General features: G+C 40.5%; 2 protein-coding genes and 1 long non-coding RNA gene across 4 annotated transcripts; 1 reads left to right on the top strand and 2 right to left on the bottom strand.

Annotated features, from left to right (window-relative positions):
- The first annotated feature begins 3,729 nt into the window (after positions 1–3,729).
- LOC124265436 lies at positions 3,730–4,033 on the top strand. The gene is made up of 3 exons (XR_006895452.1): positions 3,730–3,752; positions 3,857–3,945; positions 3,998–4,033. It is a non-coding gene; the product is annotated as an uncharacterized LOC124265436 (long non-coding RNA).
- Positions 4,034–4,746: 713 nt separating this feature from the next.
- Positions 4,747–9,658, bottom strand: LOC124265435 (gastrula zinc finger protein XlCGF8.2DB-like). Of its 2 annotated transcripts, none has more exons than XM_046700229.1 (2): positions 8,848–9,658; positions 4,747–7,100 (listed from the first exon to the last, which is right to left on the bottom strand). In XM_046700229.1, exon 2 carries the CDS (start codon positions 6,886–6,888, stop codon positions 5,851–5,853), a length of 1,038 nt encoding a protein of 345 aa, XP_046556185.1. In that variant the 5' UTR covers positions 6,889–7,100; positions 8,848–9,658; the 3' UTR covers positions 4,747–5,850. The 2 variants fall into 2 exon arrangements, with proteins under 2 accessions (XP_046556185.1, XP_046556186.1); XM_046700230.1 differs by having other exon boundaries at positions 8,930–9,658.
- Positions 9,659–12,188: 2,530 nt separating this feature from the next.
- LOC124265483 (patched domain-containing protein 3-like) lies at positions 12,189–17,197 on the bottom strand. The gene is made up of 4 exons (XM_046700280.1): positions 17,085–17,197; positions 15,248–16,253; positions 14,766–14,975; positions 12,189–13,998 (listed from the first exon to the last, which is right to left on the bottom strand). Exons 2-4 carry the CDS (start codon positions 16,227–16,229, stop codon positions 12,575–12,577), a joined length of 2,616 nt encoding a protein of 871 aa, XP_046556236.1. The 5' UTR covers positions 16,230–16,253; positions 17,085–17,197; the 3' UTR covers positions 12,189–12,574.
- Between the last annotated feature and the right edge of the window lie 7,566 nt (positions 17,198–24,763).

Raw genomic sequence — 24,763 nt, 5'->3', positions numbered from 1 at the left:
ACACTCATCGTCATGACCATATCACCCCTGTACTACAGTCTCTACACTGGCTCCCCATCTCTACAAGAATTACTTTCAAAATCCTCATTCTGACTCATGACTGCCTCTACAACGATAACTTTCCCGACTATCTCAAACATCTCGTCTCCGTGTAGGGACCTCAGCGAAGTCTCCGATCCTCCTCTGACTCTCTCCTCACCCAACACAGATCTCCAAACCAAATGTTAGCCCTCAACTGTGGAACTTTCTTCCAAAGGAAATCAGGAACACTTCATCGAAAGAAACTCTGCTAAAGACCCATCTATTCACTGCTGCCTTTCTGTAAAAGTTATATGAACTATTTCCTTCCCCAGTATTGTCACAGCGCCACTGAGCATCTCTACGGAGGATATTAGGCACTTTATAAATACATTATTATGTTTTACAGATTAAAGATGAAAATGCAGCAGAGAGGGGTCGGGTGATCCTGGCACAGTCAGGCTGGTAAGGCTCATCATCAGCTCAGGGCCCTCGCCCCCACTACACGCAGCCCAGACAGCGAATGGGACTTCTCCCAGGAAACACTGCCTAGTCGAACCCACCAAGAACTTTCCGGAGAATATGAAGGCTCCCCAACACTGCAGCCTTCTGTATTACCCAGAGTGTCAGAAGGGCTGTGCTCCCGGTGGAGAACCCGGGCACTCTCCTCATCTGCGCCAAGAGATCAGGAGGTACCAAACCAAGGGCACCGAGAACAATTGGCAGCCTGACGACAGTGTACTTGGGATGCAAGCGAGACATTTCAAAGGCGAGGTCCGCATATTTATCTTGCTTTTCCTGAATCTTGCCAATCACATTGCTGTCAAAAGGGTCAGAAAATTCAATGATATAAATAAATTCATTGGCTTTATCAAAAAGAACAAGATCAGGTTTGTTAGTTGGAATTCTTCTGAGGTTGTATATGGGCCTATTCCACGGAAGTTTGAAAGCATTTTCCATGACGCCCTGGACATGTTCAGGGTCGTACCATGGATGGACCTCGGTGTCAAAGCCACAAGCATGACGAAGACGGTAGTAAAAGCAACGAGCCATGCAGCAAAAAGGAAACCCTCAGTTTAACATTTGAGACCAGCCGACTTCATCCAGGCGAAGGAGTCGGTTGGTTTGCTGTTCTGTTCCACACACTCCATGTACACACGATGCAATGGCTTCTCAGAAAGCTTCTCCACAAAAGACCGACTCTGAGCAGACTTGGTGAATAACTTCACCTGGTTTACTCCCATCGCTGTACCGTCCAGCAGTACATTGCCATTAACAAAATCAACCTCAAATTTCCGATTGTGTCCAACAACCTTGGCACGCTTAAAATAGCTGTGGAATTCCTTGCTTTCATCATGAGTCTTCACATGCATCACCAGAGGATCATCCGATAAATAGATATGTGCAAAAGTACACAGTAAAGTTCTATCATGAAGAGCCTCCACATTGATCAAACCCCGACCTCCATAATTGATTGTCATATTATTATTATTATTATTATTATTATTATAAGTAGGTGCAAACAAAACATCCCTGTGCGAGATCACATGGAGACAATTCTATGTTGTAGTGGGCACTTAATCCACCAAAGATCACCTGCTGTAGGAAGCATGGCACACTCACAACATATCTTATGTATACTCTAGCATGCTGTTCTGCAGCGTTTTCTTAAAGGAGACAATCATGGGTCACATCACACATATTCTGCGTATAGACACATATGGTGCACAGGAGACATGTTGAGTCATCGCTGGAGACGTGACCCCACTTACCATGAAGCTTCAAGCTGAGAAATGTATGGGTCAGGGAGTGAGTGAGTGAGTTTGGTTTAACACTGCTTTTAGCAATATTGCAGCAATATCACAGCGGGGGACACCGGAAATGGGCTTCACCCATTGTATCTATGTGGGAAAATCGAACCAGGGTCTTCCGTGGTGAGCGAACGCTTAACTACTAGGCTACCTCACCGCCCCTATGGGTCAGGGAGCCTTTTACCCACATGTTGAAACCAGTATGGAGTACTGGGCACCTAATCCCAAGTTGAGACATGTGTGTTGTACTGGGGACCCATTGTACTACTATTCAACATATTGTTTTATAAAACTGTTAACTGAATGTCATAATTACACACAATATGAGCAACCATTATATCAATAATTTCCAGAGGTATGAAGCATTTGATCATATTACCCAGTATTTCTTTACCTGTATTCAACACTGTCATATTATAAACAAGTAAGTATAACTATAACAGTGGCACATCATGTTTATTTCTACATTCATTATACAACACAGTAGTAGTACATACAAAAAGTGTACATGCACAACTTAACACTTGTATGGTAGGAAACAAGTTAACAAAATATCTTCGTAACACAAATATTCAACACTTCACATTAAAGGTACTGATTTCCCAATTACGTTTGTAGGTCTTCATTCTCTAATGCTATCTCAGCTGTTATGGATTAGTGTACTATAAGGAGTGAGTGAGTGAGTGAGTGAGTCTAGGATGCTTTCAGCATATTCTAGAACGGACACCAGAAATGGTCTTCACACATTGCACCCATGTGGAGAATTGAACCTTGGTCTTCAGCATGAAGCTGACAGCTAGGCTACCCCATCCCCATGTTGTAATGACATACAACCAATCCATTGGAAGTTGTGGAGAAAAGGTTTTGTGAGTCAAAGTAAAACACTGAGGATATTGATTAAGCTTAAGCCAGATTTATCCACTTATTCCAACTATAATTTCCAGAGATCACTCATGTAATATGTTTATTAAACCATAAGTCATATGAAAGGCCTGATCAAACTGGAAAATAAATTAATACTAAAGAAACATGCAAATATCAAGACTAACAAATGTAGATGATTACCGTGGACAACTTCTTGTAGAGTAAGTAAATGGAGTTCAAAACCTGATGTCAGAACACCATCTTAGGGGTCGATTTTGCTACATCCAGGTTGCACTGGTGCACGTAAATTATTACTAGTGCAATGGACTTTTATTGTTTAATTGCACTAGTGCAAGTAAATCATTCTAGTTCAGGGGACCTTTATTGTCTGGTTGCACTGGTGCAGGTAAATTATTACTTGTGCAGGTAACTTGTATTGTCTGGTTCCACTGGTGCAGGTAAAGTATTATTAGTGCAGGTAACTTGTATTGTCTGGTTGCACTGGTGCAGGTTAATTATTACTAATGCAGGTAACTTGTATTGTATGGCTGCAGAGGTGAAGGTAAAGTATTACTAGTGCAGGTAACTTGTATTGTCTGCTTGCACTGGTGCAGGTAAAGTATTACTAGTGCAGGTAACTTGTATTGTCTGGTTGCACTGGTGCAGGTTAATTATTACTAATGCAGGTAACTTGTATTGTATGGCTGCAGAGGTGAAGGTAAAGTATTACTAGTGCAGGTAACTTGTATTGTCTGCTTGCACTGGTGCAGGTAAAGTATTACTAGTGCAGGTAACTTGTATTGTCTGGCTGCAGAGGTGCAGGTAAAGTATTACTAGTGCAGGTAACTTGTATTGTCTGCTTGCACTGGTGCAGGTAAAGTATTACTAGTGCAGGTAACTTGTATTGTCTGGTTGCACTGGTGCAGGTTAATTATTACTAATGCAGGTAACTTGTATTGTATGCTTGCACTGGTGCAGGTAAATTATTACTAGTGCAGGTAACTTGTATTGTCTAGTGCAGGTAACTAGTGCAGGTATTGTCTGGCTGCAGAGGTGCAGGTAAAGTATTACTAGTGCAGGTAACTTGTATTGTATGGCTGCAGAGGTGAAGGTAAAGTATTACTAGTGCAGGTAACTTGTATTGTCTGCTTGCACTGGTGCAGGTAAAGTATTACTAGTGCAGGTAACTTGTATTGTCTGGTTGCAGAGGTGCAGGTAAAGTATTACTAGTGCAGGTAACTTGTATTGTCTGGTTGCAGAGGTGCAGGTAAATTATTACTAGTGCAGGTAACTCTTATTGTCAGCTGCACCCAGCAGCATGACTTGTATAAATACTCCATGGCAGATGTTTTATTGATATAAGTTTCCAGCATTAATTCTCCTATGAATGTGTATTGTCCCAGCATGTGTATCAGGTGAATCAGTTACCAAAAGAAAAACAAATGCAAACAAGTCTGTTCTCATGCCCAGTTGGACAGACCACACACTGTACACAATCTTCTAACATTTCATGGATGTCAGACGTCAGTGTGTAATACATCATTTGTAATGGTGGACAAGTTGATTTTGCCCAGCAGAAAAGACATTAAATCTATGAATGAAAATGTCAGTTACAAAGCAACGATCTATCAAAGCATGCTCTCAGACATTGACTAAAGTGAACTTTTCTGGAGAAAGTAAAGTTGGTAAGGAATGAATATCCCTCTCACTGATAAAGAACTGTCATTTGTCAGTGTCAGAGATCGGATTGTTATAATATGGTTATATGGTGCAGGCAATATTTTGATGATCTTCCCTTCACTTTATTTCCGTAATTAGGCCACCGGCCACCCCAACCCAGTATTATCAATACCTGAGAACCAATACTTATGTTGGAGGTGTTATATCAAAATTTTAAACATGGTGCAACCTGATTAATCCACTTCGATGTACCTGAAGCAGGTAAGGAAAAAGAATGAAATCACATCCTGTACCTCAGTATGTAAAAAAGAAAGAAAGTCATAACAAAAAAGTCATAGATTTGGGTAGGAAAATAAGTCATAAACTCAAAAAAGTCAGTATAAATAATGTATTTATTCAACACGTCATAACAATATTATCATCAGTAGCACTACATAGATTTCTCTGAACCACATCTGAACCTAACTTTTAAAATTAATGATCTTTTTCCTATGACTTTTTTCCCGATCACCATACCTCACCAGGAGCCTACACAAACTACCTATGTAGGTTAGAACTGTGAACTTCAGATTTTTCACTATTTTACCATAAATGAATTGTAAACAAGACTGATGTGACCACTTTCTTGAAAACTGCATACACGGCTTTATACTCACACAATCTTTATTAACAAAAATACTGAAGTCTGACATGTGTTTTTGTATTTCGTTTCCATGTCCCAACCATCCTAACAAATAATTCAAAAGTATAAATTTCATAAATTATAACATGCATTGATGCTGTCATGCAGAAATATTTGTAAATTAGTATATCAACAAATGATAAGAACAACACAAACAATGATAAAAAGTTGATAGCAAAATTCCAACGAAAATCAACCATGGTAAAATCAGTAACAACAAACAGACAAGTAGCTAGTTCTTAAGAAGTACTGACACCAGAACGATGATGATTCAGGTTACAATTACATCATTATGCCTCCCTCTCTGTCCCTCATGAGCACCTTGGTGGTGACTGCGAGGAGTTAGATTCGAATTAGTCTTCAGCAACACATACTTTATGTGTAGGTGTTTAACAGGATCAGGTGGTCGGCCTTGCTACCTTGGTTAATACAAGTTATCTCCCCTTATTGCGCACATCAATACTCACTCATATAGTTGAAATATTCCTGAGCAGGACATTAGAAAACAAACACTTTCTGTACTGTAAACCCCTGTCCAAAGTCATTAGAAACAGTGACAAGAGTTCAGTTACATGTAATACTTACAAATCTGCTTTAATACTGGTGTTAGAAACTTGAACAGATAATTGTAGACATGCAACTTGAAACGATTGTCAGGGGATTCTACAATGAATAAATGATAGAACTCCAGCTAGATATCACTTCTCATTTCTATTGCATTATTTGAGGTAACTTGAATTCAGAAAACAATAAATCCTTGCATAAACTTGCTGTTTTTGGTACTTGCTCGTTAGTCTACCCCTGAGTGTCAGATGAAGCCTCTGACTTAACAGACACTGTGGTGTCAACCATCCTGTGCATATTGTGAGTTTGTACATGCAGCTCGAATATCTTGTTGTCAGAGAAGACCTCCCTACACTCCTCACATTGCACTAGCTCCCCTGTATGGAGTCTGAAATGCATGCTAAGGTCAAGGTAACTAACATCTTTCTTGCACAGAGAACACATGTAGCTTTCAAGCATGTCAACGTCAGAGAAGTCATCAGTTGGAGTCGAATAATATTTGTAAAGATGTTCAGTGTGGCCTTTGAGATGATTTGATAGATGGTTCTGCCTTGTAAATATCTTCTTACAAATATGACAGGAAAAGGTCTTTGAACATTTTGATTTTTTATGTCTTATCAATGTGCTCTGGTATGTAAACAATTCTCCACACAAATCACAGCTAAACATTTTCGAGCCTGCATGAGCAGACTGATGTTGATTCAGCGTGTATTTCCTTGAGAAGGTTTTGTTGCAAATACTGCATGACAAATTAGAGACTCCAGTATGAACTTGATGGTGTGCTTTAAGATCAGTCTTCCGCTTGAACCGTTTTCCACACAACTTACAAGAGTGCAGTAAAAACTCTAAATGTAAACGCAAGTGCACTGTCAAGTTCTTTTTCTGAGTGAAGCCTTTATCACAGATTTTACAAGAATACATCTTTTCTCCTGTGTGAATAGTCCTGTGTCTTTTCAGGATGCCCATTTTACGGAAAGACTTACTACAGAATTCACATTCAAAACTCTTTTCATCCTTGTGAATGAGCATATGACGCTGTAAGCTTTTTCTGTAGTTAAACTTGGCATTACACACACCACATTCGAAGAGATCTTCCCCTGTGTGGAATTTTCCATGTGCTTCTAGACCATCTTGGTGCTTAAATTCTTTTCCACATGTCTCACAGGAAAACATCTGGCAGTTTGTGTGAATAGTCAAATGCCGAGTGAAATTATACTTCCGTCTGAAAGTACGCTTGCAAACCCCACATTTGTAAGATTCGGTCATCATTGGTACCTCCACTACACATAATATCTTATTGCTTATGCTATATTCCAAGATTTATGTGTAATAATGCCATTTATATATATGATACTTAAACTTAAGCAGGCATGAAGCAGTAAAGTATACTTCCACAAGCCCCTACATTTCACAATAATAAGTCACTGTACATAGTTGTTGCATCCAGGTCAAGTTCATTTGGAATTCCAAACAAAAAGAATCTGAAAATATAAAATATAATCATTTATACATAAAAATATATTCATGGGTAACTACTAATGCATGTTGTGAGAATGCAGAGACATGACATGAAAAAGTAAAGTTTGTTTCATTGCTGGTGTATCAAGGAGCCTTTGAATATTTTTTGTTGTTAATTGTTTTGTTTTTTGACAGGTTCTTCGTATGTAAAGGTGTGCGAGTCTTTACTGTCATATTATCAACCGTAATCATTTATATATTTATTTTGTTTGGGGACATCGAATCAAAGAATGAAACCAGTCAGAAATATTTCAGCTACATGACAGCTATATTACTCTTAGCAATATGGAGCCTGATCTGAGCGGAACAGTGGTTGATACAGAGTCGTGCTAAAAGTATTCGGCACTTGACGTAATTTCCATTGATTTACATGTTATTTCACTGTAGCATAAATAATTTTCATGATGTGAGTTGAGGATGGATCTTTGTAAAATTTGACTGTCAAATTTGAAATCATTTCTGCTCTGCGCACATAATTTCAGTTCAATTTTCCGACCACTGTGTAACTAATCACATCACATGTATCAACTTACGTATGGTTTCGACCCGTGAAGATCCGGGGTAGAATAGGTCTTCAGCAACCCATGTGCTTGCCATAACAAGGCGACTATCTTGTCGTAAGAGGCGACTAACGGGATCGGGTGGTCAGTTTCGCTGACTTGGTTGACAAATGTCATCGGTTCCCAATTGCGCAGATCGATGCTCATGCTGTTGATCACTGGATTGTCTGGTCCAGACTCGATTATTTACAGACCACCGCCATATAGCTGGAATATTGCTGATTGCGGCGTAAAACTAAACTCACTCACTCACTCACTATGGTTTCACAATGCACAATCCCATAGGCCACCATGTTAAAGGTGCTACGGCACTGTGCACATGTTGATTAAAATGTTGCCATTCGATAAATAAGCAACGGAAAATTTAACAACTTATGTGATCGCAGGTAAGATAATTCATCACAAATGTGCAAAATTTGACTTGGATCTTACGAAAACTAAATGGCCGTGGGAGCTGTGCCAATTAACACTTGTCAGAGGGGTACACAAAGTCCGCAGTCTAGACTACCAGTTGTCCGACTTCCATTTTTGTGGAAGCCGCGGTGGCTGAGCGGTCTAGGCGTCTGACTTTGTGTGCTGGCGATTAGGTGCCTGACTCTGAGGGTGTGGGTTCGAATCCCGGATGGGACTCAACCCCTCAAAAAGTACTACTACTAGAATCTGTACTTTACTGAGAAAGTGTAATCCCAAATATAACATATGTTACTTACGAAAACTAAATTAATGAAAATTATTTATGCTACACTAATTTAACATGTAAGTCTATGGAAATTACGTCAAGTGCATAATACGCTTGGCACCAATCTGTAGCATGAGCAATAATGGGCGGGGGGAATATTCACACAAATAATGAAATACATCCCTAACCAGTGTAACCTGAATTTAAAACGTTTGTTTGCCCTTCTATTATCTTATGTTGCTACCATATACACACTTACTCACGTAAAGCGCATTAGAGCACAATGTTACTATCGATACAAGTATTCAAATGGCTTATTGACAATGTTTTACATGTCCTTACTCCTGTTTCGGTACTAGTTGGATTGAAACAGGACAATCGTGCTTTTAGAGAGTTGAAGCTTATAATTCACACGGTAAATACAAATTAAATGGGTTGCATTCGTCGTTGATGAACTACTAACAAACAAACCTGGCATGGGATATTTTTGTCAGTTCCCACAAACGATTATTTATGAAGCAGTTTTCATTGAAAACATTTCTGGGTTCCTTACTTTGTATGCGCAGGCATAACGGTATGGAACTTCATGCAGCGACGTACCGTTACCAGCGTGTGATACTGATGTACCGTGACGGTAGCATGCGCTGATATGGAGCTTGGATTATATCTAAAACGGCTGCAAGCGAAAACGGTGGGCAAATAATACCGAAACGGCCTTTATCATTCGTGAGTGAGTAAATAAAGATTGACTACAGCATCAGCAATGTTGCAGCTATTCGCGGCGACTTTGTGATTAGCTAAAGAAGTCCCACATACAATTTGAAGACAATAATATTTTGCAACTAGTTAAGATACTAGATTTCTAGTACCAGGGGTAAGTATAGTCTTACTAATTAATGTGTAGATATACTTACAACAACATAACTTCATTCATCCACTCTGCATCCTCACATATTTCTCATTACAGTCCGTTGTGTTGTACAACTGAATGTGTTGTATCTGTACATTTTCAGATTATACAGTGCACCCTGGTTATAATGACACCCTGAGTGTAATGCCATGTTTTTGCCAGAACGGATTTCCTGCCTATATAATACCCTGGTTATAATGCCAAACTGGATATAATGGTTTTTGGATCAAAAGTCATTTTTCCTTTGTTATAATGCCAATTACACTGGCTGTACATGTATTATGTACAACGTAAAATACATTTCTAATATTTCTCAAAGGTACAAAGGCGTACATCATTTAAAATACCTGAAGGGCGTTAGACAGATTAAATTCATGTAAAGAAAGCAATGAGCATATGAATAAACTGGAACTCGGTTTTGACGTAGCATATATTTAGTTTGTCAGGGGAAAATACCAGCCTAAGAGCAGCACGGTATATGTTCACTTCTGTTCCTTGTAAACTCACCATCGCTTTATGTTTCTGTGTAAACTACACCAAATCTGACCGGTATATATATAAAGAAAAAGAAAGAAGTTCTGAAGTTGCTATCCATGAAACATGTCATGTATTCATGTTCGTCCAACGTCTAATTGTCATTCAAAAACTACTACAAAATCCCCAGCTGTAAAATAAGTCAGCGAAAGAGTTAAGGAAGACATCAATTAAATTGTTCTCCACTCGTTTTGGAGGGTACCATGACATCATGAACGTTATCGTTGTTAAAGAGTTTCGGCGATACGTTCTTATTTTCCTTTGATGTCAAGATGTTCTGTGCACATTATACAACTAGAATTATTGTCTTAAACCTAATGTTAAAAACCTAGTAAAAAATCTCCAGTGTAAAGTGTTCAGTTTTGCTCAGTATATTTAGAGTGAGTGAGTGAGTTTAGTTTCACGCCACACTCAGCAATATTCCAGCTGTATGGCGGCGGTCTGTGAATAATCATCTATCAAATTTTGTATTATGTAACTTATCGTTTCGTCAATGTTGTGCACTATTTTGCTTGTTGTTTAAAGTTGAACTAAATAATTGAATCTGGACCAGACAATCCAGTGATCAACAGCATGAGCATCGATCTGCGCAATTTGGAACCGATGACATGTGTCAACTAAGTCAGCGAGTCTGACCACCCGATCCCGTTGGTCGCCTTTTACGACAAGCATGGGTTACTGAAGATCAATATTCTAACCCGGATCTTCACGGGTCGTATATTTAGATAGGAGTATCTTGATGTATAGGAGTATTTTCACACAAATGTACCTGTAAGTCATTTAGCACATTTTGATAAGCAGGACTGAAATTGACTATGTATCGATCAGCCAGCCAAATCCGTGTCATGATGCTTTATTTATCTAGTCCTGGTTCGGGAATTGCAAATTGTGACTCTCGTTTCAAACGATCAAAGTCACCCTCACTCTATCCCCATCTTCACACACTCATAATCTCACTCTCACACACTTACTAATCACGTATTTGCTTACCATTCACACAGTGACTCCCCACTCTCACTCACTGATTCATCACTCTCACTCACCATAGCGGCGTTGGGATAGTCTAATGGTTAAAGCGGCCGCTCGCCCCGCTTAAGACCAGGGTTCGATGCCCCACATGGACGAAATGTTGAAGCCCATTTCTGGTGTCCAGCGTCATGATATTTTTTGAATATTGCTAAAAAGCGGCGAAAAACCATACTCACTCACTCACCACCATCGCTCACGAACTCATTATAATATAACCGTTGTCCACACTCAATCACCACACTCACACACAACTCTCAAACTCTCACCCACACTCACCACTCTCACACACAACTCTCAAACACTGACCACACTCACTGACAAACTCATTCTCATACACTTACTCACACACCACTCTCAAACACACACCACTCTCACACACTCGTCACTCTCACACACAACTCTGAAACAAACACCACTCTCACACACTCCCAAACACTCACTCACGCTCTCACACACAACTCTCAAACACTCACTCACCCTCTCACATACAATTCTCAAACTCTCACTCACACTCTCATACAAGTCTCAAACACTGACCACACTCACTAACAAACTCATTCTCATACACTTACTCACACGCCACTCTCACACACAACTCTCAAACACACACCACTCTCACACACTCGTCACTCTCACACACAACTCTGAAACAAACACCACTCTCACACACTCCCAAACACTCACTCACGCTCTCACACACAACTCTCAAACACTCATTACTCTCACACACTCTCCCCACTCTCACACACAACTCTCAAACACTCATTACTCTCACACGCTCTCAAACACTCACTCACGCTCTCACACACAACTCTCAAACACTCATTACTCTCACACACATTCTCAAGCACTCACTCACGCTCTTACACACAACTCTCAAACACTCATTACTCTCATACACCACTCTCAAACACTTACCGCTCTCACACACAACTCTGAAACACACACCGCTCTCACACACAACTCTCAAACACTCATTACTCTCACACACACTATCAAGCACTCACTCACGCTCTCACACACAACTCTCAAACACTCATTACTCTCATACACCACTCTCAAACACACACCACTCTCACACACAACTCTGAAACACACACCACTCTCACACACAACTCTGAAACACACACCACTCTCACACACAACTCTGAAACACTCACCACACTCACTAAAAAACTCATTTTCATACTCTCACACTCTCACACACAAACCTCACACCTTTACCCACCCTCTCGAACACTCACTCACTCTAACAAAGTCGCTCACCTCTCTCACTCACTCACACACTCACCACACTCATTCTAACACTTTGACACTCAAACGCATACGACGCATATTGTCAGACATGCATAGATTTTATTGAGCAATATTTACAGCAGTACACATTAATTCAGTTATCCCAGTATAAAGATGCAAGGGGTACCACCTACAGCATCGGTACAGTGTATCATAATAATGGTTGGAAAAGTGGATCACTATTTCCCTACTGCCTAACCCTCCAGCAATGCTAAGGCCCCGAATGAAAGTACTCTAGATCTCCTCAGGCTCCCATCTCACTGGGGCTCCTTTTTAATTTAAATGGGTTTATTTGATACAATCAAAATTATATATCTTCAGAGAATTCAGAGTATAGTCTGCCATCGGATTCTGACGGCGTGGATTCTCATTAAAAATTGAAAGATCGAACAATTGACTGATTCAAACACAGTTATTCACACGTTGCCGTCATAAATGGCTGAAATGATTGCCTGTGCAGGGTATTTCGTCTACGTTTGAATGTTGGCCCGAGGTTGACGTTTCTCCCTTGTCTGCAGTGTGGGAAGGTTCTAGTCTGTTGGACTCCATAGGACCCACCAGAGACAACAACACCGGCATGAGAAGCACAGCATGCGACATCCCAAACAGTACGACCAACACCATTATGCGGAAGAAGGATTGGAACACGTAGGACTGTGAGACCACCAACGTACAGATGCCTATAAATGTTGACAAGCCACCATTGAATATTGGACCAGCAGCATGTATTATGGCATTCCTTGCACGGTCATTTCGTGTTTGCCCTTCACTTAACATGTAGGCGGAGCACACGTGGACGGTGAAATCTACAGAGAACCCGACACTCATAACCAGGTGGATCATTGTGATCGCACTGATGCTCAAATCCCAGATAGCCATGAAACCAAAGATCCCCAGGAGGATCATGAGGATGTTGAAGAGGACGGCAGCGACTATGGCGGGGTGAGGAAGGAGGATGGCAGTGACGACGACCATGACAGCTACAGCTACACCAACAGTCCTCAGAACCGTGGGAAGAACTGCCACGAACTGCTCAAAGTAGATGAACAAGGGATGGTAGGCAAATGTTTGCATTGGGGATGACTTGGCTATCTGCCGCGTGGACAGCATCAGACCAGCCTGGTCCACTGAGTCAGGGACGTTTCTTGAAAACATGTGGCACCGGGATGCCGTTATGGTTTCATTTGACCCGAACACAATGTCATTTCGTAAATCAGACCTATCATTTAAAAACTCTTGTAAATTCTTAATGAAGATGGAGTTTGAGGTTATGTTGAAATGTTCAGAAGACGCATAGTCCAAAAGCCAGCATTTTGTAGTGCCATTATTCATATCAGAAGACTGTCCGATATTGTGAAAGAGTTCCTTCACGTGCTTCAGCGTTGTTTCGTTTTTGTAGTCAATACCTGCGTGGTTAAACACAAACTGGACAGGTATCTTGACCCCAAAGTAGTGATAGTTAGATACACTATAGCCATGGTAATATGAAGATGGTGGGACCAACAGGTTTAGGAACAAACCCTGCTTTAAACCTGTTACGCCCCAGATGGAAACGGATACATAGACCACAAACATCACAAGCGTTATCACCTTCCCAGGGATGGTGAGAAGAAAGTTTGTAAGACATAATGATGGGAATTTCTCAAAGATCGAATCACGTCTTTCACGAGGTGGCTTGCCACCACAACAACATATAATCAAGAATGGTCTCCCTTGTTCTGTAAGTTCCTCCCGACTGGGGATCTTGTGGCACGTGCAGCAATGGCGTGATGCTTCCACCCGCCGTCCTTGAAGTGACATGCATCCAGCAAAAAACGTCGTTTGAAAAAAGAAACATGACAACATGGCCACACCTGGAACATGACATACGATGCAGTAAATAAATATTATAAAAACAATATTATTTAAGACATATTTACCAGTACTCTTACCCGTGAAGGTTCGGGTTAGAATATTGATCTTGCCATGCTTGTCGTAAGAGGCGACTAACGGGATCGGGTGGTCAGGCTCGCTGACTGGGTTGACATATGTCATCGGTTCCCAGTTGCGCAGATCGATGCTCATGCTGTTGATCACTGGATTGTCTGGTCCAGACTCGATTATTTACAGACCGCCGCCATATAGCTGGAATATTGCTGAGTGCGGCGTAAAACTAAACTCACTCACTATCGGTACTCTTGTTCTAAATCTTGACTTAAGGTTTCAGGCCCTTCAATTACCTGAATGATGATGGATACAATTACGTGTATTCGAAGGAAAGTTCTTTTGTTACAATTGGCACTATTACATGACCGCTTGAGGTTATTTCCTCATACCTGAATTCATTCCAACTACTTATAGTCGTAAAGTGAACATTTAAACATATTCCTCACCGATTTAAGCGTACATATCAGTTTGTTATACAAGACCTTGAAAACACATTTCTTCATATTCATTGTTGCGGAATATATGACATTTTCTCATTTTCGAGATCTTTGAAATGAAATGTCCCAAACAGTATTCCGTATTCTACTACATATTTTACACTATCAGATTTGTTCAAGGTAAAGGTGAAGCTGTGGATCAACCTCATGTATTTTAAGTTTCATTTAAATCATTTTCATCGCGCCTGATCACGCACCTGTGAAGATGCAGAAATTTCTGATACTGAGGAAGTCGGAGGTTGCTCCAACCATGAAGGCGAGGAAGTCTGTTAAGGAGGTAATGGTGATGCCCACTCCAGCCTTTGTGAAGGTGTGTCCAAGACGTGTAGGAATGTCCCACTCGTCGCCGTGGATGTTCGTCTCGGCCCACGCTGACATCATCAGGAACATGTCGTCCACGCCTACAGCTGTAGGTATAACAGAAAAGTAGGTAAAACTGAAGTGAAATTAAGAGGCGACCCAGGTGATCGGGTGATCAGGCTTTGAGACTTGGATTATTGCGAGTCATTGGTACCCTGACTGAGCGGATTACCGCTCTAAATATCAACCACTGGCTCTTCTGGACCACACTCGATTATTTCCAGGTCATCGTTACAGGGCAGGAATATTGCCGGCGTTAAACACCAAACACATATCAACACAATACACCAAATCCTAACTTGAACATTACGATTCTTACCCAGAACCATGATTGGCATTATTCCGACCACGTTGACCCACTTGACACCACAGAGGCACACCAGACCAATGCCTGTCAGGATGCCGAATCCTGCAGCCAGGATCCCAGCTCTGGCCAGATGGTTCCTGGAGCCAACACAGTCTCCACTTGCCACGACACTGGCGTATGTGATCAGCATCGAAAAGGACAGCGAGAACCAGTATATGTCACCGTCAGTATTCTGGTTGAGTTCATCACCTAAGGACTGGGACGTTGCGAAATGAACCCTTGGCTGTTTAAGGAAAGAGGATTCGTTCTTCATGTGTGCGACAAATGTATCTTCCCAAGTGAGTGTTGACGCCAGCATGCTGCCATTGTCCTGCCGCAGATGAAAGGTGAGTTTCATCACTGACGCTGACTCGAGCACCTCACCGGAGACATTTACACCTGCCACAAACAAGGAGATGTCGACGTCGTTCCATACCGGGTAGGTGACGTTCCCTTGCTCAAGAGAGGACAGGAAGTCATCTTGTAAGAGGAAGTCACCGCTTATGACACACAAGTCTGATGCGCGCGCACATACATCTGAAAAGTGAACTGTCCTGCCTTTAAATCCAACTTTAAACTGTTTAATCGTATCTACCAAGATTCTCATCTCACCAATGCTGGTATTGGAGAAGATGTTTCCATCTGAGATGGCGATGATCTCACCGTACCTGTCCTCGGCGTTCAGACTGTATGTGTTGTAGTTTGTTCCTGTCCAGTCTGGGAAGCTGGCCTTCATCTTGTCTCTGTCCTGAACAGCCTGGCTGTTGATGGGAGTGTATAGACGCTCAACATCCGTCTCCGACTCCATGCGAAGAAGTCCGAGAGCCAGCACTCCTGTAGACACCAGCGCAGCGACGATGAATACGACGGGATAACGTCCTACAAGATGGCCGTATGAATAGAACACTCTCCCATACAACTTCTGGGCTGATTTGTAAAACTTCATCAGCCGCATGGTGTTATCGTCATCGGTATCAAACTGGTGAAATCTAAATAGAGTAAAATATATCAGATATATCATATGTCAATTACTATATATCGATACGATGTTAACACCTTTGCAAAACTATTCACAACGCTTTATTCCTGTTAAAACATCATCTGGCCAACAACAAAGCAAACACAGACACACAACACAAACAAAAATGTCCACAATTAGCAACAACAGGAATATGGTGTCATTAACCAAAACTAGTGAATTGTGATCAACACAGATCACATGCTTGATGGGCATTTGGAAGTTGGAAGGTAACATAACACGTATGGTATGGATTTACAACTTCTTTAATATTTACAACATGACGTTTCTGAGCTACTTCTTGCCCCTTCATCAGGTGCATGACAGAATGTGATTACGAGCCAAATATATAGTATGTCCAGGAAGCAAGTGAGATAGTATTACATATTGAGATGTGCAGAGATCAATCACATTCTGTCATGCACCTGATGAAGGGGCAAGAAGTAGCCCAGAAACGTCGTGTTGTAAATATTAAAGAAGTTGTAAATCCATACCATACGTTGTTATGTAACACAGATCACGCTGATATTAAACAATTTGACATTACACCAGTCTATCCTGAACGTAAATGACAAATTCCCCGAGCTACTGTGTATATTATAGACCATGCCTGTATTGCCACTTTGAAATATAGTATGTTTCATGGGTATTGCTTTTCGTGTGAATTAGTATTATAAACACACAATACGGATATTTAGAAAAAAATATGTATGCCTATTTGGAATATCGATGATACGAATTGATCTCGAACTGCAATTTATTGCTTTAATATTTTACAGTCGTTTTACTCACCGTTCTGATATCCACGGCTGTAATCTGTTGCAAGGCGGGTAGGCCCAAGCGTCACGCTCACACTACGTGGTAACATAGCCCACTTCCTGATCTCAGATTACAAGTCTCATTGGTCAATGTAAATCGGTTTTGCATGGTAACTGCACCTATCTTTATTCCCCTCAACTATTCAAGCGTATCTAAATGGCATATATGAAGTACAATAACCTTGACAGACACGAAATAATTAAAACCAGATTTCGCAGGCAACTTTTACATGTAAGAAGCCACTCTTTGCAAACTACTAATTACTACTGCAACATTACATCGTGGACGATCTGCCGAAACAGACGCCACTCGACATAACAAAGAAAGTAACGACCAAGTTGTATGTAAATGGACCTCGGAGCATTAGTTATAAGACCAAGTGCTGGCGGAAAGGGCGAGTCTTTACTTCTCTAGCGCAACAACCGCGACTGGAGACAGGCCTGTATTTGTTGTCTGACGAGGCACAGCGGTACACTTGTTAAACATTAGACAATCTGACATTCAAGTCAAGAACCATAACATCCAGTCACACGAAAATAATTTCAAAATTAATACGCATTTTCGTTCGTTTTTGCGTAAAGTTGAACATTGAAAGACTGACTGAGTTTGGTTTTACGCCGCTTTTAGCAATATTCCAGCAACATCACAGCGGGAACATTGAAAGAACGCCTGAATGAACGAAGTACTAAAACGATGTTTATGCGAATGATTCGGCTTATTATTATTTATTAGCATGCATCTTTTAGTGTCAAAATAATGCCACCAGAAGGCTCCAAATGCTCCTGAAAATCACTAAACTTCATTTTCGGGGGCCGGGGGCTTCGCCTCTCAGAGACCCCCGACCAGGGCGTCGCCCTCGACATAACCCCGACTTATTTATTTCAGTCTCACTCCAAACCATCTTTAGGGGTTGACAGCTCTGTAACATCCAGTCACACGAAAGCGTCTGTACTGATATTTTACGCTAAACTGACATGCTAATTTTCTGTTAGGACTACGGCCCTTTTTCTAATACCAAAGTGATTTTTTAATACACAGTTGATATAATTCAACAGCAACTGTACATTTCGGAACATGATTTGAAACAAATACTTATTATAAAATCGTCACAATATTATATTGGACATCACTGGCAAGTGACAATTCACGATACTGTGAACATTTCGACTCAGTTATTGGTTAGACCTACACCTTGTTAATCCACTGATTATCAGCGTGAGCGGTTCAACCAACACATGTCATTTAGCCAAGTATGAAGAACAGAACGTTTTTTATCCAAAGTGAACAATTGAGAATTTCATTGCCAGTAGTTAGTTGACGGAGTCCATTGCGGGTAACAAGCTATTAAGGCTGGCGGAGTCTGTTTCCACACACACGAGCCTGGCTGATCCCGGTGTTTTCCGTTATGTTTGTTTGTCTGTGAAAAGCAGCTTCTTACTCCACATAATTAGTGGAGATGTCACGATACAGGTGCCTTGATACGATACGAATCTCAATATTGAGGTCACGATAGGATACGTATTGCGATACTGCATAACCGACATTTGCCCGTATTAAGCAGCCATGACCTGGATAGCAAGTTAATACCATAGCCACCAGTCCCCAAATACCCATTAACAGTTAATCTTAGTCACATCTTTTATAGTTAGAGATTACTAGAGAAAGGACAACTGACCATCAGCCAAGTATCAATCAACCACACTCACCAAGTCAAGGCATATTTGTGTTCTGTGTAAGACAATTACAAGAGACAAGTGTTATGAGCTCAGTGTTCTGTATTCTGTCCTGCTTGTATTTGACAAAACAGAAATAAACTGTCTTTAGTTTCCACTCAAGAAAATATTCAATATCCAATAGCCTGTTTTATATTGTGCTGTACTCTCTAGTTACAACCTTTTAGATTTAATTACGTCTTTTACATATATATCTGTGATATTCTAGTTGTTTTTACTGTCCTTCGCTGACAAGTTTTTTATAATATACCTTAACTTTATTTATTGTGAAATTATAACTTGTTTTTAGTCACGACATGGCTGAAATGACTTAATGCCGATGTGACTTACAATCTTAACTCACTCACTCATTTCTACCATGGCAGTTTTACTTCATACATGTCATTCATAACCGGCAGAATATATGTATGTTAAGTCAGCATGCAAATGTGATATGTTGACATATGACATACATTTTGTTACTATGACATGAATCAACCACGCTATTGAGCCTGACCATCCTATCTCGTTACTGAAATCTTACAACATGCAAAGGGTGCAGGAGACCATTTCAAATCTTCAAGGGGGTAAGCAATATGAAATCTGAGAGAACAATTCTTTTAAACACGCAGGTATGTCAAATCTTCCTGGTCTCGGCGTTCGTCCAATCATTGCATCAAGGAAGTTCAATGTGACATGAGAATTTAGGCCATGGAATTTCCAAGCAATCAGCGTTCAGGGCTATTATTACCCGTCCAAACGCTTCAGCAACGTCAAGAACTACACATTTGTTTTATGAAAATGCTCTTCCAAGAAAGGTACAAACAGAAAAACATTCAGACGGAGACACGAGATTTATGTTCGTTTGAGCAATCGTAACTTTATATAAAGTATACTATTGTCATTTTCCAATTTACACAACCTACGTCTTCTCCGAAATGCAACTATTACAGAAGTTTAGACATATTTACGCTTACCTTCTCTTATTAAAACACATCTACGCGTGTATTTGTGTTTGTTGACCAAGCACTGTGTTTGAAAGCACTATCTGCAAACACATAATGTTGTACATGTTCAGGAACAGATCTATGTCCTGTATGCAAGTACTTTATCACAATGGACAGCGGTGTTCATGATGTCCAAACCAGCACACAGTAGACTAGAGAGCACTCTACAATTTCTCATAGTTATTTCTGTATGAGATCGTGTAACAATTAGGGTTAGTGAGTGAATGAGTTCAGTCTACGCCGCACTCAGCAATATTCCAGCTATATGGCGATGGTTTGTAAATAATCGAGTCTGGACCAAACAATCCAGTGATCAACAGCACGAGTATCGATCTAGGCAATTGGGATACGATGACATATATCAACCGAGTCAGCGAGCCTGACCACCCGATCCCGTTAGTCGCCTTTTACACCAAGCATGGGTTACTGAAGATCAATTCTAACCCGGATCTTCACGGGAGGAAACAATTAGGAATTGAGTGCTGACCTGCTGAAGATCTGCTACCATCACTAGTTGCTGGTAAGGTAGTAATTACCACAACGGCTTCATCATGTTTGTACACACCCGTCGCGCTTCTCACTTCTGTCTTGATAATGTTCATAATCATGTTATTGTTATGTTTTTCTGTGTACTGTATGGTTGTGCTAGAATCTACACTCCGTTTTCAGGGAAATGTCCAATAGGTCTCCTTCAGGTCTCTTCTTTTCGCGTTTCAATCAAAGCGAAAGAAGCACAGAGAACAATATTGATTATACGGCTTATATGGCTTTGACGCCATTCTTTCTTTCCACTCCGAGCATATACCAAAGGCACAGGTAAGACAAAAGCTGGGTCGTCCTAAGCAGCATAATACATTAAATGATTTAGCATGACATTTCCCTTATAGCCCAGCGGATAAGTGCAATTTTTTCACTGAATTGTGCACTTTGTGTTACAAGCATGAAACTTGGCATGATTGTAGCTTATACCATTCCAACTGAATAAAGATCGAGAGGCCTCACAGATTTTTTATATTTTCACTTTCATGAGGTTGCTTGCACTGTCATACAGCAGTACAACAAAACTCTCAAGCTGATGAATCTGTGCATTAGGATTTCAGGTGGTGGACAAGCGAGGGAAATAAAGGTGCCTGTAAGTTCAGGAAAAGCATTCCATGTATTCCGCGAGGCCTTCTTTTCAATTCCACCAAAGGATGACATACTGTCATGGCCTGAGAAGCTGTGAAACACTGAGAACGCTTGATGCAGCTATGGCCAACACAACCACATCTGTGTCAACAATACAGATGTAGAACTTCTTCCATGAAGACAAGATATAAACAGACGAGTCAAGGGATGGAAACTTGGATGGGTTTGTCAGACATGAAAATCAGTCTTGCTCACCAACTATATCTCATCAAGGTTCTCTACGTCCATGCGCAAAATCAGTTCTTCTCAATTGCATGAAGAAAATTTCACCACCAACTGACTCAAAACCAGATGTTGACGTATCAATCCTTGATGGATCTGCAGTAATAAACATGCTAAAACCAGCAGCTCAAATAGCAGTTGATGAATATGCTGATAATGTGTTCTTGAAGTACTTGCAGTATCTTCTGGACACTAATCAGAGAGTGGATATTGTCTGGGACGAATACAAAACGGACAGCGTAAAAATCCAGTGTAAGAACAAAAAGCGGAAGTGGAAAAAGACGACGAGTGGAAGCCAGTTCCTCAGAAATGGCAAGAATTCCCGAGGTGCGATGCCAGCAAGAAATAACTTTTTGCTTTCCTTGTACAGAACATAACCTTGATAGAATCAAACAAGTCATCAGCCCAATTGGCGAATATGTGGTGCCCAATCAACCAAAAGACCTTTTGGAATTGGCTCCCTGTAACTATGAAGAGATAAAAAGTTGCTTCGCTGATGCTTCACATAAAGGATGGAAGATGTTTTACAGCCATACTGTTGACACTGATGTGGTTGTGTTGACCATAGCTGCAACAGGCATTCTCGATCTTGAAGAAGTATGGGTGGGGTTTGGTACCGGAAAACTCTTCGCTATATTGAAATTTGTCTGGGTCCTGAGAAAAGTAGATCCCTTCCAATGTTTCACAGCTTCACATTCTGTGACAATTTTTCCTGAACTTACAGGCACCTCTACTTCCCTCACCTGTCCACCACTTGAAATCACTAATCACTAATGCTGATTCATCAGCTTGAGAGATTTGATGTACTGCTGTATGACAGAGCAAGCAACCTCGTGAAAGTGAATGAAGCAAGAAAGCATTTGTTCACCACGAAGGGGAGAACTTTGGACAATATTCCCCCAACAGAATCAGCTTTGATCCAACATATAAAGAGAGCTGTAAATCACGGGAGTTATGTTTCAGAGCAATCCCTGATGAAATCACAGGAGTTACCAAGCCCTCTGCATAGGGTTGGCAATAACTCTAGGGGAGAGCTTGGACCTGTTTGGACCAGTCTTCTGTTGGCATGAAAGGCCTGCCAGGAATTGCTGAAGTGCATGTGTATAAAATGTTCAAACTGGTCCAAACTGGTTTAAAAGCAGCTCTTAAGTGCACTGCGCATTTCTGATTCAGTCAACCTAGATACAATTACACAGGATTGAGTAACCTTCCATAGATTAATGAGATAGCTACTTTGACATTGAAATGAAATATGTTTGCGTTGATTTTGATAAGTTTTCATAGGTGATCTATAGTCAACCAAGCTTATACATTATACATGTAAGTAAATCTAATGATATATTCCTTAAATGAACTTTCATTTGTTCTCACAATATTCTAGATACATAATTTATGAGGATTTAAAATTGAGTTCAAATAACATTTTTGGGAAAATTCCATTTCCCCCCCACTTTTCCCCTCAAATATGAAAAATGGCCAGTCTGAGAGGCTTCTCGTATTGAATTTGATAAGAAATGATAAAAATATGTTAGATCATGGGATGATCTCATACTTATTTTATTGATGTACTCTATATGGCGGCCATTTTGAAAAATGGCCACCAGTTTTCCCATTTTCGGGTAGTCATGATATAAATAGACTTCTGTAGACCTAACCGTTAAAGATAAAAGACATGTATAGATGGAAAATGACCAGCTATGAATTTCGTACAATAGTCCAAGAGCCCGGGGGTGATTTTTGTACCGAGAGAGGCCAAAAGGTTTGAACATGTATTCTGATGTAAAATTGCCTCACGAATCCAAAAATTTCAGTCTTACAAATCAAAGCTGTGGCTTTAGCCCACTAGGGGGCGTTGAAGCGATGACTCAGCATTTTTTTCAGGTAAACTGCTGCATCCTTTTAAATGCCATTTCCCAACTACAAATACTCAGTATTTCACCCAAACTGGTTGCAATGTAAAGAAGAAAGATAAATGTGTAATTTCACAAAATAAAATGTTTAACAGTGTGGTATGTAGAGTAATGACATATTGTTTTTCTTCGTAGATTTACAATTTTTTTGTCATTTTACCACCTGAAGTTCAGTGTAATGAAACTAAAGTATAATATAATACAGTATTTAAGGCTTTTAATTATGTAAAATGTGTAAGGAATTCAAATATATCAACAAAATGCATATGTCACTCAGGGTTAGTGTTTTATCTAAGATAAAGAGAGTAAGGGTAATTCTATAAAATCACTCAAGGGGAGATAACTCTGTAAAATGTGGTTTTCAGAAAGAGATATAACTTGCTTTTTAGTCTATATACATGTAGTTGGACATATATTTAAAGAGTAATTAATCACCAACATTTCTTCATGTTACAAAACAGGTCATCAGGCCAGTAAAACATGCATGCATGCACGCACACACGTGCGCACACACACATGTAATAGTTTTAAAATTATTAAGCTAATTCTGACAACTCACATTGAGATTTTGGTATTTCTGTCAAAATGCAAGGGCTACCTCATCACGGATCATACTCATCGTCAGTAGCAGAGTCACTGTCATCTTCTCCAGCCTCACCCTCATCTGATTCTTCAGGGTCTGGAAATGTGCTACTCATTTGTTTTGTGACACATGTAGGTACCTGTGGTCCTTCGTACCATACAAGTTGAAAAGTTCCATCCTCCAACTTCCATCCATTTCCTTCTGGTTTGAACTTCAATGGATCACAGAGATGAGGTGAGGTGAGGTGAAATTGGGTTTATCGTCGTGCTTGAGAATATTTCGCTCATATGACGACACAGAGATGAGCATTCTTCCACATACTTGAAACATAATTGGTTCTTTTGATTTTTTGAACTAACGATACTTGACAAGGAGGAAATACAGCAGCATCTGTTCCTTTGATTTTGTCTAAAGGACCACGGCCTGGTGCTGGAGCGTATCTTTGTTTGAACAAACTATAGCGCACATTATCGACACTGGACAGGCTTGGTTTTGTATACAACGCACATACAAATTGTTCACATCCTGAAGCAACATGTGAAGGTACCTCCTGTGTTTCCTAGACATGTAAAGGCAGCCTGAAATGCAACAGAGGATTCCAGAAGTTGAAGTGGGTGCACTTTCCCCTTTCGAACGAAAGCTAAAGTATAGTCACATCCAGTAAATGCATGAAATGAAAGCAAGGAGTCGGACACTCCTTTCCCAATGACCTTGGAAATTGCATTTATGTTTATGTATCTCCTTGAATTGTTGCTGTTGTGACCTGTGTCCATCCAGATGTGAGCTCCATCAAGTCTTTGGATGTGATGAATCAAAAGTACAAGGATATCAGTGTCTGAGGCTCGCACTGATATGTGTGCTTTCTTCAAATCTTGGCAGATATTGTAGATATGAAAAATAATTCTTGTGTCTGCCTCTTCATGTGTACATCGAAGATGTGGAACAACAGTCCTCACCACAATTCCCTGGTTAGCGGTAAACACATAACATGTATCTTTAAGAGAAAAGTAGAGTGTTGTGGTGCCTAAAA

This window comes from Haliotis rubra, unplaced genomic scaffold (assembly GCF_003918875.1).
Source record: "Haliotis rubra isolate DU_JTF1 unplaced genomic scaffold, ASM391887v1 Scf98, whole genome shotgun sequence".
NCBI lineage: Eukaryota > Metazoa > Mollusca > Gastropoda > Lepetellida > Haliotidae > Haliotis > Haliotis rubra.
This window is presented reverse-complemented; position numbering and strand designations above follow the sequence as displayed.